Genomic DNA, 16947 nt, shown 5'->3' on the forward strand with positions numbered 1-16947 from the left:
AGGAGGTGGCAGGAAAACCAGAATGGGCAGGGTTCAGAAGTTGGTTAATAGTGTTGAACAAAAACCTAGGGTTATGCTTTTTAATGTTGATCAGGGCAAAGAAATATGCCACTCTCACATCTTTGATGAGTTGATTGAGAATGGTTAGTAGCTCCTTCAAGTGAAGGTAGTGAACATGGAGGATTGTTTTTTTCCATCTACGCTCAGCCTTTCTATAATCTCTTCTAAGGTGTCGAATAGAATCATTTATCCAAGGGGATAAGTGTCACAGATACGCCAGGCTCCACTCTCACCCAGACACGATGCACGCCTTCACCTGAGTTCTAATTACACACCTGGTCTCAATCCCATACCTGAAACCTATCACCTCCCCAGCAGTATAAAGACTCCACACTCACCTCAGTCAGTGTCCGGTCTCGTTGATACATGGATTCAGACTCCAGTCAGACAAGACAGCGTTGGACTCCCGATTACAACCCCATGATCTTCGTTTCCAAGACTCCCCGTCTCTTAGACCTGCTACGCTTGCATTCTGGTGTGAGATTCTCCGGCTCCTGAACTGTATCCTCAGTCTGTTAAGGACGGTATCCACACTCCGGTGTGTCTACTAGTCATTGCTGTGTCGTAAAATAAACCTTGTTTCCTCCATCTCGGTGCCTCCAGCCTATCTGTGTGTAACAGAAGACCGGACCGCCAAAAGCCGACCAGCATGAGTGCCCCGGATCCCTTTCCGCTGCCGGCGGACACCTGGAGCCAACTCACCAGCACTCCGCCGCTACCCTCTCCGTCAGCCTCCACTTCCGCCTCCAACACCAGCGTCCCTCCGCCCATTGGATACGTCATCGCTGCATCTGGCCGCGTATGATGACAACCTCGGGCTTGAACAATTCGTTCAATTGTCAATACGAGTCGACGCCCGTGTTCAAGCATGTATGGGAGAACCCCATCCTCAGTGGACACCCAGGACCAATCGTCTCCAACCAGCAACCCATCCTTCTCTGGAACAGACAACCGAACCCATGCAGCTAGAAGGCCACCAGCTGACCTCCGTGGAACGGCAGAGATGGCTGTACCAGGGATTATGCTTCTACTGTGGAGCGGCTGGGCACGTCATTTCGTGTTGTCCCGTCCGTCCTCCCCAGGATATGGTGAGTGTTGCCGCCCCTTCCATAAAGAATAGTAAACCCCTGTCCACTGTGATAACCCTTGTTACCCCAACAGCATCCACCCCAGTATACGCCTTCATCGATTCCGAGTCCACCAGTAACTTCATCTCCAGTGCCCTCTGACGCTGACTCCAGCTCAAGACCACGTTCACACCCACCATCTACCAAATTCATACAGTGACGGGGAAACCCTTCCGACATGCCCGAGTTAAGACCGCTGCGGGTCCAGTAACCATCCGAGTGGGAATACTGCATTAAGAACAACAATACCTTCTGGTCTTGAAAGGGCTTGGCCGCGGAGGTGATTTTGGGACGCCCCTGGATTGAACAACATAATCCCAGCATCTCTTGGAGCACCGGGGAGGTGCTGAAATGGGGCGATTCCTGCTACCCAGACTGTTTCCCTCGCCTACCTTCACGGTCTCCACACCATCGGAATTTTCTCCCAGTATGCACCACCTCCATCAAGAGTCCGCAAGAGAAGCAGTCTGTGGAGATACCACCTGACTACGCAGCCTTCCGGGATGTCTTTTGCCCCCAGAAAGCAGCCAGTCTACCTCCGCACAGACTGTGGGATTATGCCATAGACCTCATCCCGAATGAACCGTTGCCCCGACGCAGGATCTACCCTCTGTCCATCCCCGAACAAGAAGCCATGAAGGAGTATATTGAGGAGGCCTTAGCCCAAGGCTATATCCGACCATCGACATCTCCGGCCGCATCCAGTATTTTCTTTGTGGCGAAGAAGGATGGTGGTCTACGACCCTGCGTAGATTACCGTGGACCCAACCGTATCACCATTAAATTCCGATATCCCCTTCCCCTCGTCCCAGCAGCCTTAGAACAGCTCCGTGGTGCCACTATCTTTACCAAACTGGATCTCCGCAGCGCATACAACCTCATCAGGATATGTGAGAGGGACAAGTGGAAGACAGCCTTCGTTACTCCAACGGGTCACTACGAGTATCTCGTCATGCCCTATGGCCCGGCCAACGCCCCCTCCGTATTCCAGGACTTCATCCATGAGGTGCTCCGGGAGTTTCTCCATAAGTCCGTACTAGTATACATCGACGACATTCTGATCTACTCCTGGAGTCTGGCCGAACATCGCCGTCACGTTGCGGAGGTTCTGCGACACCTGAGAGAGTACCAGCTATTCCTCAAAGCAGAAAAATGCACCTTCCACCAATCGTCAGTACAGTTTTTGGGATATCACATCAGCAACCAGGGCATCCAGATGGATGAGGGGAAGGTGGACGCCATCAGGAACTGGCCCACACCAAACTCCATCAAAGCACTCCAAAGATTCCTTGGATTCGCCAACTTTTATCGCAATTTCATACAGAACTACAGTACTATCGTTCATCTGTTAACCTGCCTACTCCGCAATAAACCCAAATCCCTGTCTGATCGCACGCCGCTAACGAGGCCTTCAACAAATTGAAAGAATGCTTCACTACTGCAACGCTCCTGGCCCATCCCGACCCTGAACGACCCTTCGTGGTAGAGGTGGATGCTTCCACTACAGTCTTATCCCAACAACAGGGTACCCCAACCAAACTCCACCCATGTGCCCACTTCTCACGTAAAAGAGAAATTACGACATCAGAAACCGGGAACTCTTAGCCATCAAGCTGGCCCTAGAGGAGTGGAGGCATTGGTTGGAGGGAGCCAAACATCCTTTCACCGTTCTCACCGACCACAAGAATGTGGAATATCTACGAGATGCCAAGAGCCTAAACCCCCGTCAGGCTCGCTGGTCCCTGTTTTTCACACGCTTCGACTTCAAGATCTCCTATTGCCCTGGTTCTCGGAATGGTAAGGCCGATCCCGGTTGTACGCCCTGGAGGACTCCAACGAAGAACCCGAGCCCATCCTTCCAAACCAATTATTTGTGAACCCCATCCAGTGGTCAGAGACTTCCATACCTTCTCCCAATGCCTCCACTCACACGCCGCCGGGCTGCCCCCCGGACTACAATACGTTCCCCTACGACAACGCAATCCATTAATCCACGCATCCCACACCTCTCCAGGCACCGGTCATCCAGGTCGTCTCAATACAGAATTCACCCCACGTTTCACGTCTCACTCCTCAAACCTTATCACCCCTCTGTCCCTGTGTCCACAGAGCCTGGTGTAGCAGCAGAGCCCCCACCTCCCGCCTCTCATCCTGGACGACGGAACCGCTTATCAAGTGAAGGACATCTTGGACTCCCGGCGCCGTGGTGGCGTTCTAGAATACCTCGTGGATTGGGAGGGCTACAGTCCAGAGGAAAGGTCTTGGGTCCCCCAGACACGACATTCTCGACCATACCATGCTCGACACCTTCCACGTCACCCATCCTACGTGACCCGCCCCCAGGAGAAAGAGGTCGACCACCACGACGTCGAGGTCCTCGGCCCTCAGGAGCGGGCCGTGGAGGGGGGGGTACTGTCACAGATACGCCAGGCTCCACTCTCACCCAGACACGATGCACGCCTTCACCTGAGTTCTAATTACACACCTGGTCTCAATCCCACACCTGAAACCTATCACCTCCCCAGCAGTATAAAGACTCCACACTCACCTCAGTCAGTGTCCGGTCTCGTTGATACATGGATTCAGACTCCAGTCAGACAAGACAGCGTTGGACTCCCGATTACAACCTCACGATCTTCGTTTCCAAGACTCCCCATCTCTTAGACCTGCTACGCTTGCATTCCGGTGTGAGATTCTCCGGCTCCTGAACTGTATCCTCAGCCTGTTAAGGACGGTATCCACACTCCGGTGTGTCTACTAGTTTGCCTGCTGTTTGCCTCATTGCTGTGTCGTAAAATAAACCTTGTTTCCTCCATCTCGGTGCCTCCAGCCTATCTGTGCGTAACAATAAGTGGGGCTAGTCTGGTCTTATTTGGAGAAACGGTAACAAGAGCTGAGGAGCACAATTCATTAAACCAGTTAACCGAGTCATTAATATTGGAAAACAGCTCATTAAATATGCAAGAATGTACAGTTTGTTTCTGAGAAGTATGCATTGACTGTAGAACCATGTGAAAAATGATACATTTATGATCAGAAACTAAGTCAGACATATGCATGGAGTTCAGAGTCAGGCTACGCGCAAAATCAAGGGTGTGCCCAGGGTTATGTATGTATGATTTTGTAGTTTTTAGAAAATCTGTGGCAAGGGAAGAGGGATCGTCTATGTGAATGTTCACCTACAACAATGATCTTGTCAAATTTGACAGATGAAAGCAAGTTGGAGAAATCGTTCATAAAATTTGTACAAAATTTAGGAGGTCAGCAGATAACCACACAACACACTCGGATGTCACACTATATTTTAAAAGTCAGTAGTTCAAAACTTAGAAAAGATTCAGCAGTAAATGGGACACGGTTGACATGGTTCTTTTAAAGCACTGCAATGCCTCCACCACAGCCTATGAAAAGAGCAAACAACTGGAGAAAGGGGTGGAGGTTGAGGCTTGGAAGGAACAGTAATCAAGTTCTTAAGCCTGGAAGCGGATAAAGCATATCTTTAGTCTGTTCCTACTAATCACAGGGATTGAGGAAGAGGAGGTAACACTAAGAGGTAAGACTTGGGAACTAGGCTTGGTGGGGATATGTGAGTGTTGAAATTAACAGTTGAAGATCTATTAATAAAACTGGGGTAGCGGTACCTAATATTAATCAGAATCAGAATCAAATACTTTGCTGATCCCTGAGGGGAAACTCTTTCGTTACAGCTGTTCACTATCACGTCAATGCACACAGGAATAGAAGTACTAAGCAAATCAAAATATAATGCACTATAATACAGCTAAGATAAATTAAGTACAAAGTGGATATAAGTATAAAGGATAAAGTAAGTGTACGTACAAAAGTGGATTTACAGGTTGATAAGTATGTATGGTATAATACAATATAATATAAGTAATAAGTAATAGTGCAATAATGAGTACTGTCAAGTTAAGTGTAGCAGATTAACCAGATTATTAGACAGTGGATATTGCACAGCAGTAATATAAGTATGAATAAATATCAATATATAGGGGATATTAAACTGAAAATGGAGTATATTGCACAGGAGTATTAAACAGAGAATATTGAACAATATTTCAAGTATTGCAGTGATGTTAGAGGGAGGAGATAAAGAGTTTGATGGCCACAGGCAGGAATGACTTCCTGTGGTGCTCTGTGGTGCATTTTGGGGGGATGAGTCTTCCACTGAAAATACTCTGTTTGACCAGCACGTCATGGAGTGGGTGGGAGACATTGTCCAAGATGGCATGTAGTTTGGCCAGCGTCCTCCTCTCTGACACCACCAACAGAGAGTCCAGCTCCAACCCCACAATGTCACAGGCCTTATGGATCAGTTTATTGAGCCTGTTAGCGTCCGCTACCCTCAACCTGCTGCCCCAGCATGCAAAAGTATACAGGATAGCACTGGCCACCACAGACTCATAAAACATCCTCAGCATTGTCCGGCAGATGTTGAAGGACCTCTGCCTCCTCAGAAAATAGAGGCAGCTCTGGCCCTTCCTGTAAAGAGCTTGAGTATTCTTAGCCAAGTCCAGTTTATTGTCCATGTGAACTCCCAGGTACTTGTAATCCTCCCCCTGGATGGAAACTGGGGTCACTGGTGCCCTGGTACCCTCCAATGTGGCTGAATTACAACAATTCTGCAAAGATGAGTGGGCCAAAATTCCTCCACAGCGCTGTAAAAGACTCATTGCAAGTTATCGCAAACGCTTGATTGCAGTTGTTGCTGCTAAGGGTGGCCCAACCAGTTATTAGGTTTAAGGGGCAATCACTATTTCACACAGGGCCATGTAAGTTTGGATTTTGTTTTCCCATAAGAATAACAAGCTTCATTTAAAAACTGCATTTTGTGTTTTCTTGTGTTATCATTGACTAATATCTAAATCAGTTTGATGATCTGAAACATTTAAGTGTGACAAACATGCAAAAAAATAAGAAATCAGGAAGGGGGCAAACACTTTTTCACACCACTGTAAGTTAATGTAGCCAGTAATGCACTCAGTAAGCCCATCAATGTCCTCTCCATGAGGCTCACAGAGAGCATCCCAGTTTGTCACCTCAAAACATCCCTGAAGTGTCTCATGGGCCTCCTCTGACCATCTCCTCACTGTCCTTGTGGTCGCAGGCTGCCTTTTAACCAGAAGCACATAGCAGAGTTTGGGGTGAACCAGGTTGTGGTCTGACCTACCCAAGCGGGGGAGGGGGGAAGAGCTGTATGCGTCCTTAGCGTTAGCATACAACAGGTCCAGTGTCCTCTCCTCTCAAGTAGGACAACTCACATACTGGGTCAAATTAGTCAGTGTTGTTGAAACACTAATGTGGTTGAAGTCACCCGAGATTAATATGAGTGCACTCAGGTGTTGAGTCTGGAGTTGTGCTATGGCGGTGTGAATGGCTTTGCACACCGATGCCGGGTTAGTGGGGGGGGGCGACACACAGCTTAAATCTCTTGTTCTTAAGTGTCTTTTGTCTGGACCCCTCTCTCTTTCCTCACCGCTTCGTTCCACCTCCGCATCCTCGGTGTGTCCTCCTCCAGATCTCAGTGGGGACATCGGTTGTCCTGGGCGCCATGCCGCTCAGCTTCAGCATGATCAGCTGTTCCCTGGTGTAAACAATGCGGCCAAACAGCTGTTCTGCAGCGGTGCCCTGACCGAGTATCAGGAGTTGAAGAAGTTTCACGGCGAAAAAAAACCTAAAACATTCTCTACTCTCATTTTCGTAAAGAGCATAGTTTAAATTACACTTACACAAAGTTACTCAAGTTTTAAAGAAAAGGGAAAGCTAAAAGTTGGAAAAAGTAAGACAACAAGACTGAGTACAGCAACAGGCAGCATGCACGTTGGTGCACTAAGGCAGGAATTTCGGATTTAGTGGCATCTAGCTGTGAAATTGCCATTTGCAACCATTTGAATACCGCTCACATTACCCTCACCTTTCAAGCATGTAAGAGAAACTACGTTGGTTGCGAAACTTGCGACCAGCCCTATCTAGGGCCAGTGTTTGTCCATTCTGGGCTACTGTAGAAACATGGCAGTACAACATGGCGACCTCTGTGGAAGGGGACCCACTCCCTATGTAGATATAAATGGCTTATTCTAAGGTAATGAAAACACAACAATTCTTATTTTCAGGTGATTATACACTAATGAAAAAATACTTATAAATATTATATTCCATTTCTGTCAATAGCTCCTCCTAAATGTTAAACACTGGACCTTTAAGGAAATGACAAATATAGATATAGAAATAGATGACAAACGTAATGTCATCATACTGCGGAGAACAATGAGACTGTTCATGTGATCACACTTTCACAAAAGTTATTACTGCCCAATTATTAATTGCTGCCTTCTGTGGCAAATTGAATTTTCTTTTCCAATGAATTTCACAAATGTGCTCTAATATTAAAACTTGATTCTACAAGCTACAGATGGCATGCTGCAGCCAGAGCTCACCTTCCTCATCATGAGGGAGAGAGAAAATCAAAGGTAGTGTACCAGAATTATAACAAGTTACTTGACTGTGTAATCTTTTGTGCAGCATGCATTGTGCAGCACCATGGAAAATTTAGTAGGATAAAACAAAGTTTTGTGAAGTTCCCCTTACCTGAAAATGCGATCAGAGGGCTGTTCTCCCATCACAAGATCAAAACCGCGCTGGAAGATGGTGTAAGGCCAGGGACTGGCATGAAAAAGAGAATAGATCAGAGGAAGAGACAAAAAAGAGGAGAGAGAATAAAACTGTGTTAAAATCAAAGCAAGAGAAGCTTTAAATTTTTCAGCGTACCCATCCTCCTAATCTAAACTCCCAAAAATCACAAGCCATGTTTCAATGTCTAACTTCAAGTCATTCCCGCCTTCCAGAGCCCTTCAAATCACAAGCAGCATTACGATGTGTGCTGTGTGTAAACATGCTGATTGAAAAATGTGTTCTCCGGCAGCTGACATGCAATGTGACTTTGGCTCATATCTATTTACCAGGGGAGGGGATAAGGGAGGATGACAGGATGAGACAGAATGGGAGAAAGAGACAGAGAAGGAGGGAGAGACAGAGGGTGATGGAGAGAGCAGACGTTGAAAAAAAAGAGAGACAAGAAAGAGGGGAACATCGAGGGGACGAGGCAGATGCCAAGAGGCAGAAGTGAGAGAGGGACAATGATGGAGATTAATGGGGAGTGGCAGCTTGGGGCCTAAAGAGTCTACAAAGTGAGAGCGTAAGGAGGAGAAGTGACAGGGGCCCGATGTCATTTTGAGCAAACTCCTACACTACTGTAAGCAAAAAGAACATCGAGGAAGAGGGGAGCGGCTTCCATGCCACAGGCTGTGGTCATTAAACATTCAAGTCAACCCCAGGGTGCCCACTCTGTCACACAGTGACAGGGGCACAAGGGGACCACCAAGAAAATGAGATACAGAGTTGCACAGTTCGGTGGGCTAAGGGGAAAATTCAGATTTGTCTAAAAAAAATAGACAAACAAAAAAAAAATCTACATTTTGAACAGGCTGACATGAGATACAGTCAAGATAAAGAGAAAACGGCATGCTCTGTCTGCTGCAAGCCACAGACTGGTGATGTTACAGACAAGAATTTGGGGTTACACTTTATTTGGATAGTCCGCCTACAGATAGTTTATAGAGTATTTGTACATTTTCAACAGCTTATTAGTTGAGATTCAACAATTCAACTGTTTCACAAAATTAACTGTTTTCTGACATTACACCACTGTGGTTAAGGTTTGATTAGGCACAAAAAACATCTTAGGGTATGTTCATGAATTTTCACATATACTCTATTGATAATCTGTTACACATCTACAGACAAAGCGAACAGCTGAAATGTTAGAAATACTCTATAAACTATCTGTAGGCAGACAATCCAAATAGTGTTCCCGAATTTGGTTCTCCTATTATAATTTAACAGTACCACTAATCTTCACTGCATGATAAAATGTTTTAAGGTGATAGCAAACAACACATTTTGCTGTATCAGTTTGTCAGTTTTGCTGATAATGTAAGGTGTGTTTAAATAGATCTAATTATGGCATTATTTGTAACTTTTCATCTAAAATTATAGTATGTTACAAATAAACATGATCAACAATTTAAATGGCATAAAACAAAACTATGGTGCCTGGAATGTGAAATTGGAATAATTATAGACTTTTACAGTGATGAACTTTAATTAATTAATAAAATAAATAAAAATTAATTAATTAATTTCCCATTTAAATTAAATACATTTATCATTTAATTTGAAGATGAAACCACAAAATGAATTCTTGAATGAAGACTTTTAAACCAGATTTAATTATTTATTTACTTTAAGGTATTCTACTTGCTTATTTTTCTGTCTATCATATGCCATCTCACAATTTATTTGTTGCCATTTCACCGCTTTAATGTAAACAGCAGTGTGCCATCTCAAAATTAAACAAATTATGTGTTGTTAGGAGTCATGTGTTGGTTCAGGCCAGTCAGAACCTACTGTATATGTCTATTATTATACTGGGTGCACACTCCTGGCTCCATTCAAATTAGTCGTAATTTCAAAAGGGAAATAATAAAAAAAGTATATATATATCAAATATATATCAAAATATATATATATATATATATATATATATATATATATATATATAAAATATATATATAATATAAAAAACTTTGTGGTCTCATCCTTCGAGCTCGGGTCCTCTACCAGAGGCCTGGGAGCTTGACGGTTCTGCGCAGTATCTTTGCTGTTCCTAGTACTGCACTCTTCTGGACCAAGATGTCTGGTGTTCTTCCAGGGATCTGCTGTAGCCACTCCTCCAGTTTGGGGGTCACTGCCCCGAGTGCTCCAATGACCACGGGCACCACTGTCGCCTTCACCTTCCAAGCCTTCTCCAGCTCTTCTCTGAGCCCTTGGTACTTCTCTAGTTTCTCATGTTCCTTTTTCCTGATGTTGCCATCGCTTGGTATTGCCACGTCAACCACAACGGCTTTCCTCTGGTGTTTGTCCACCACCACGATGTCAGGCTGGTTCGCCATTACCATTCTGTCAGTCTGAATCTGGAAGTCCCACAGGATCTTGGCTCGGTCATTCTCTACCACCTTTGGAGGTGTTTCCCACTTTGACCTCAGGGTTTCCAGTCCATACTCCGTGCAGATGTTCCTGTACACTATGCCAGCTACTTGGTTATGGCGCTCCATGTATGCTTTTCCTGCCAGCATCTTACACCCTGTAGTTATGTGCTGGATTGTCTCAGGGGCCTCTTTGCACAGCCTACACCTTGGGTCTTGTCTGGTGTGGTAGATCTAGGCCTCTATTGCTCTGGTGCTCAGGGCCTGCTCCTGTGCAGCCATGATGAGTGCCTCTGTGCTGTCCTTCAGTCCAGCCCGCTCTAGCCATTGGTAGGACTTCTTGATATCAGCCACTTCAGTTATGTTCCGGTGGTACATCCCGTGTAGGGGTTTGTCCTCCCATGATGGTCCTTCCTCCAGCATGTCTTCCTCTGTTCCCCATTGCCTGAGACATTCCCTGAGCACGTCATCTGTTGGGGCCTTATCTTGGATGTACTTGTGGATCTTGGATGTTTCATCCTGGATAGTGGCTCTCACACTCACTAGTCCACAGCCGCCTTCCTTACGGCTAGCGTACAGTCTCAGGGTGCTGGATTTGGGATGGAACCCTCCATGCATGGTGAGGAGCTTTCGCGTCTTAACGTCTGTGGTCTGTATCTCTTCCTTTGGCCACCTTATTATTCCCGCAGGGTATCTGATCACTGGCAGGGCGTAGCTGTTTATTGCCTGGGCCTTGTTCTTGCCATTGAGCTGACTTCTTAGGACTTGCCTTACTCGTTGAAGGTATTTGGCCGTTGCTGTCTTCCTTGTTGCCTCTTTGAGGTTGCCATTTGCCTGTGGTATTCCAAGGTACTTGTACCCATCCTCAATGTCTGCTATTGTTCCTTCTGGGAGTGAGACCTCTTCTGTGTGGGCTACCTTCCCTCTCTTTGACACCATTCGACTGCACTTCTCAAGCCCGAATGACATCCCAATGTCAGAGCTGTAGATCCTGGTGGTGTGGATCAGTGAGGCGATGTCCCGCTCGCTCTTAGCGTATAGCTTGATGTCATCCATGTAGAGGAGGTGACTGATGGTGGCCCCGTTCCCGAGTCAGTATCCATAGCCAGTCTTGTTGATTATTTGGCTGAGGGGGTTCAGACCTATGCAGAACAGCAGTGGGGACAGAGCATCTCCTTGGTATATGCCACATTTGATGGATACTTGTGCAAGTGGCTTGCCATTGGCCTCAAGGGTGGTTTTCCACAGCCTCATCGAGTTTGCAATGAAGTCTCTTAGAGTCCTGTTGATGTTGTACATCTCTAAGCATTCAGTGATCCATGTGTGTGGCATTGAGTCATAGGCTTTCTTGTAATCAATCCAGGCAGTGCACAGGTTGGTGTGTCGGGCTCTGCAGTCTTGGGTGACTGTTCAGGATTGTGCGCCCTTCGGTAAGCCATTCAGGGTGCGTCCCATCTCTTAGCAGCTGGTTCATTTGTGCTGCTAGGCGCTCATGGAGTGCAGTGAGCTTCTTTAGGTAGGTGTGGATCCTGTCAGGGCCTGGTGCTGTCCAGTTCTTCATACCTGAGACTCTTTCTTGGATGTCTGCCGCCGTGATGGTGACTGGATTCTGTTCAGGGAGGTTGCTGTGGTCCTTTCTCAGAGCCGCCAGCCACTGTGCATTGCTGTTGTGTGATGCCTCCCTCTTCCATATACTTTTCCAGTACTGCTCCGTTTCCAGCCTTGGTGGGTCTGCTCTGCTGTTATTACCCTGCCATTGAGCGTACACTTTCGCAGGTTGAGTTGCGAACAGCCGGTTTATTCTTCTGGCTTCATTATCTCTCGTGTATCTCTTTAGGCGGCTGGCCAAGGCTTGGAGCCTTTGTTTGGCAGTTTCGAGTGCTTCAGGTATGGGCATCTGGTTGTACTTCTTGGGTACTTGCTTTCTCATTGCACCTCTCTCAGCCTCTGTCAGTTGGCTTACTTCTCTCCGGGCCTCCTTGATTTTTGCCTCCAACCTTCGTTTCCATGGTGGGTACTGTCTCTCATGGCTCCCATGGTTGCTCTTGTAGCCAAGCATCTCTAGGATCACTGCTGCTGAGGCGTATATCAGCTCATTGGTTTCAGTGATGGTTGTGGTAGGGATCGCTCTCAATGCTGCATTCACATCTTCTAGGAGACTTTCTGATGGTACTTCACTTAGCCGTTGTAGTTGGCGTCGGGGTTGCCTTGTATTCATCCTCGCCATGATCTTATCTTTCAGGTCAGTCGCTGCCTCGTTCAGCGTGATGTCTCTTGGGGCTTCATACCCAATCTCTGGTTGGGGAGCTGCTGGTTGCTCCCCTCTGACCTGTAGTCCTGGCTCCCCCTTGCCGTAGCATTTGTGTTGTACCTCGTCAATCTCAAGTTGTGATAGCAGTTGCCGCTTGTGGATGTTGGAACACTGAGCTACTAGTTGCTTTGCCGTAAGCCTTGATTGTGGGTTTCGAAGTAACCATTCATCCCACATCCTTTGCATGTAACCCCTCTGACTAGGGTTACTGGAGTAGTAGCATATATATATATATTATATATATATATCAGACATCTCGGTCCAGAAGAGTGCAGTACTAGGAACAGCAAAGATACTGCGCAGAACCCTCAAGCTCCCAGGCCTCTGGTAGAGGACCCGAGCTCGAAGGATGAGACCACCCGCGGAGTTTTTATATATATATTTGATACTTAATTTATTTTCTGACCTGTTTTATAGTGTTTATAGTGTATCATATCGTTTTCTAGTACTTCTCCTGTGTGCACTGACGTAAAGGCAAGCTACTGTAACAAAGAGTTTCCCTACAGGGATCAATAAAGTATTTCTGATTCTGATATCAATCATATAAATTTTTTCTTTAATTAATTATTAAACCACAGATATTGAAAGGATAAACTACCTAGTTCATTTTGCTAAATGAGATGTGTTATTTGAATAAGCAAATAACTGACAAATTTTTCTGCTATCTTTATTATTTTACTGTTTTTCTGAATACTTTAGTGTTATTCTATTTATTGGCCTGTATTTTGCCCTCTCTTCACAAACAGGAGTCTATTGCCCATTTACTGATAACAAGGACAAAAAAACCCATGTTTTAACATTTTAACCTGTGCCACCTGTGCACACAAGAAGTGGGCAATTAGGATAAAAGCTTATATCAAGGTGCATATAAATGTATTGTAAAAATACATTTTCTGGAAAATCAATTGAAAATCATTTTATAGATAAAATATATCCAGAAATGTTTGGCAAAACCAGTAAATGAAATACCTGACAAAATGGGGTACTTCATCACATTAATAACAAATCACATAAAAACTACCAAATATTGCTGTAATTGCAACATTGATTGCAATGGTTTAATGCACTCAAACATTTTAAAAGGGAGAGATACCATGGTATTAACAGTATGACACAATCTCTGACAGCTGATAAATTTGTATCTTATCACATTATGGTCTGGATCTGGTCAAAATTGGAAGGACAAGGGTGGCAGACAACTATAAAATAATCTCATAATACATTAATACACATGAGAACACTGCAACAAAATCGCTGTTGCAAGTATTTTTTGGTTTGTTGGGTCACAAAGGAAACTGTCCTGTAGGTCGACGCTGTCTTTTTTGATGTGAGCAGTACTTTCTGGAACAGTAGCACACCTACACATATACCCTGAGTGGTCACCCAGTGGCTGGCACTGTTGCTGTGGTGTTAGCCAAATGTCAAGGACTTTTTAACAAGCAGATGTGAACCCAATTAAGCGTTGATATGACTTCCTGGGATGGGGTCTGAAACAGCATTTTTCAAAGCCAAAAGATATCAAGTCATCACTTGGAATCACTATTGTAATATAGAAGAAATGACCTTACACCCAAAGAGATGAGCAGACCAAAAAGCATGACAAGGCACCCACAACTTTACTGACTCACGATTGGCCTAAAAGTGATTTAGTGCTAAAATTAATATAACTGTCTTTTTAGGCCTATGACTTTAAATGTAGATTATTTAAAATCAAGGCCAGTTACGTCGCCCGGATTGGCGCTACCGGGGCCCCACCCTGGAGCCAGGCCTGGGGTGGGTGCCCGACGGCGAGCGCCTGGTGGCCGGGCCTTTCCCCACGGGGCCCGGCCGGGCACAGCCCGAAGGAGCGACGTGGGGCCGTCCTCCCGTGGACCCACCACCCGCAGGAGGATCCGTAAGGGGCCGGTGCAGAGAGATCTGGGCGGCAGTCGAAGGCAGGGGCCGCGACCAGATCTCCGGACACAGAAACTGGCTCTAGGGACATGGAATGTCACTTCGGCTGGGGGGGAAGGAGCCTGAGCTTGTGCGGGAGGTTGAGCGTTACCGGCTAGATATAGTCGGCCTCGCCTCCACGCACAGCCTGGGCTCTGGAACCCGTCTCCTCGAGAGGGGCTGGACGCTCCATTTCTCTGGCGTTGCCGGCGGGGAGAGGCGGCGGGCTGGTGTGGGCCTGCTCATAGCCCCACAGCTCAGCCGTCACGTGTTGGAGTTTACCCCAGTGAACGAGAGGGTCGCGTCCCTCCGCCTCCGGGTGGGGGACAGGTCTCTCACTGTTGTGGCAGCCTACGGGCCGAACAGCAGTGCAGAGTACCAGGCCTTCTTGGAGTCCCTGGGAGGGGTACTAGACAGTGCACCACCCGGGGACTCCGTTGTTCTACTGGGGGACTTCAACGCCCACGTGGGCAACGACAGTGACACCTGGAGAGGGGTAATTGGAAGGAACGGCCCCCCTGATCTGAACCCGAGCGGTGTTCAGTTGTTGGACTTCTGTGCTAGTTACAGTTTGTCCATAACTAACACCATGTTCAAGCACAAGGGTGTCCATCAGTGCATCGTGGCACCAGGACACCTAGGCCGGAGGTCGATGATCGACTTTGTTGTCGTATCATCTGACCTCCGGCGCGCGTCACTCGGGTGAAGAGAGGGGCGGAGCTGTCAACCGATCACCACCTGGTGGTGAGTTGGATCCGCTGGCGGGGAGGAAGCCAGACAGACTTGGCAGGCCCAAGCGTATCGTGAGGGTCTGCTGGGAAGCGTCTGGCGGAGCCCTCTGTCAGCAGGGTCTACAACTCACACCTCCGGGAGAGCTTCTCCCAGATCCCGGGAGGTTGGGGACATTGAGTCCGAGTGGACCATGTTTTCCACCTCCATTGTCGATGCGGCGGCTCGTAGCTGTGGTCGCAAGGTTTCTGGTGCCTGTCGTGGCGGCAATCCCCGAACACGGTGGTGGACGCCGGAAGTAAGGGATGCCGTCAGGCTGAAGAGGAGTCCTATCGGGCCTTGTTGGCTCGTGGGACTCCCGAGGCAGCTGACAGGTACCGGCAGGCTAAGCGTGCTGCAGCCCGTGCGGTCACAGAGGCAAAAACTCAGGACTGGGAGAGGTTCGGAGAGGCCATGGAGGAGGACTATCGGTCGGCCTCAAAGAAATTCTGGCAAACCGTCCGACGGCTCAGGGGGGAAGCAGTGCTTCACCAACACCTTGTACGGTGCGGGTGGAGAGCTGTTGACCTCGACTGGGGATGTTGTCGGACGGTGGAAGGAATACTTTGAGGATCTCCTCAATCCCGCTGTCACGTCTTCCGAAGAGGAAGCGGAGGCTGGGGACCGGAGGCGGACTCATCCATCACCCTGGCCGAAGTCACTGAGGTTGTTGGCAAGCTCCTTGGTGGCAAGGCTTCGGGGGTGGATGAGATCCGTCCTGAGTATCTTAAGTCTCTGGATGTTGTGGGACTGTCTTGGCTGACACGTCTCTGCAACATCGCGTGGCGGTCTGGGACAGTGCCTCTGGACTGGCAGACCGGGGTGGTGGTCCCTCTGTATAAGAAGGGGACCGGAGGGTGTGTTCCAATCACAGAGGATCACACTTCTCAGCCTCCCCGGTAAGGTCTATTCCAGGGTACTGGAGAGGAGAATTCGTCCGATAGTCGAACCTCGGATTCAGGAGGAGCAGAGTGGTTTTCGTCCCGGTCGTGGAACACTGGACCAGCTCTATACTCTCCATCGGGTGCTCGAGGGTTCATGGGAGTTTGCCCAACCAGTCCACATGTGCTTTGTGGATCTTGAGAAGGCATTCGACCGTGTGCCCCGGGCGCTTTGGGGGAGTGCTCTGGGAGTATGGGGTCCGGGGCCCTTTGCTAAGGGCTGTCCGGTCCCTGTATAACGGAGCAGGAGCTGTGTTCGCATTGCCGGCAGTAAGTCAGACCTGTTCCCGGTGCATGTTGGACTCCGCCAGGGCTGCCCTTTGTCACCGGTTCTGTTCATAATTTATATGGACAGAATTTCTAGGCGCAGTCAGGGCCGGAGGGTGTCCGGTTTGGGAACCACAGGATCTCATCTCTGCTGTTTGCAGATGATGTCGTTCTGATGGCTTCTTCAAACCAGGACCTGCAGCATGCACTGGGACGGTTTGCAGCCGAGTGTGAAGCAGCTGGGATGAGAATCAGCTCTTCCAAATCTGAGGCCATGGTTCTTGACCGGAAAAAGGTGGTTTGCTCTCTTCGCGTGGGTGGGGAGTCCTTGCCCCAAGTGGAGGAGTTTAAGTATCTCGGGGTCTTGTTCACGAGTGAGGGACGGATGGAGCGTGAGATTGACAGGCGGATCGGTGCAGCGCCTGCAGTGATGCGGGCGCTGTATCGGACCGTTGTGGTAAAGAAGGAGCTGAGTC

The 16947-nt window shown here is 47.7% G+C and overlaps 1 protein-coding gene across 11 annotated transcripts in view; it reads right to left on the minus strand.

The window, feature by feature from the left end:
• The window catches only part of astn1 (astrotactin 1), a 439680-nt gene that overhangs the window by 271727 nt on the left and 151006 nt on the right, over nucleotides 1-16947 (minus strand). For all 11 annotated transcript variants that reach the window (XM_044219839.1, XM_044219838.1, XM_044219836.1 and 8 more), the window contains one exon: nucleotides 7797-7871. In XM_044219839.1, the coding sequence (XP_044075774.1) occupies nucleotides 7797-7871 (75 nt within the window). The remainder of the gene's footprint in view (nucleotides 1-7796; nucleotides 7872-16947) is intronic.

Source organism: Siniperca chuatsi, linkage group LG13 (genome assembly GCF_020085105.1).
Source record: "Siniperca chuatsi isolate FFG_IHB_CAS linkage group LG13, ASM2008510v1, whole genome shotgun sequence".
Taxonomy (NCBI): domain Eukaryota; kingdom Metazoa; phylum Chordata; class Actinopteri; order Centrarchiformes; family Sinipercidae; genus Siniperca; species Siniperca chuatsi.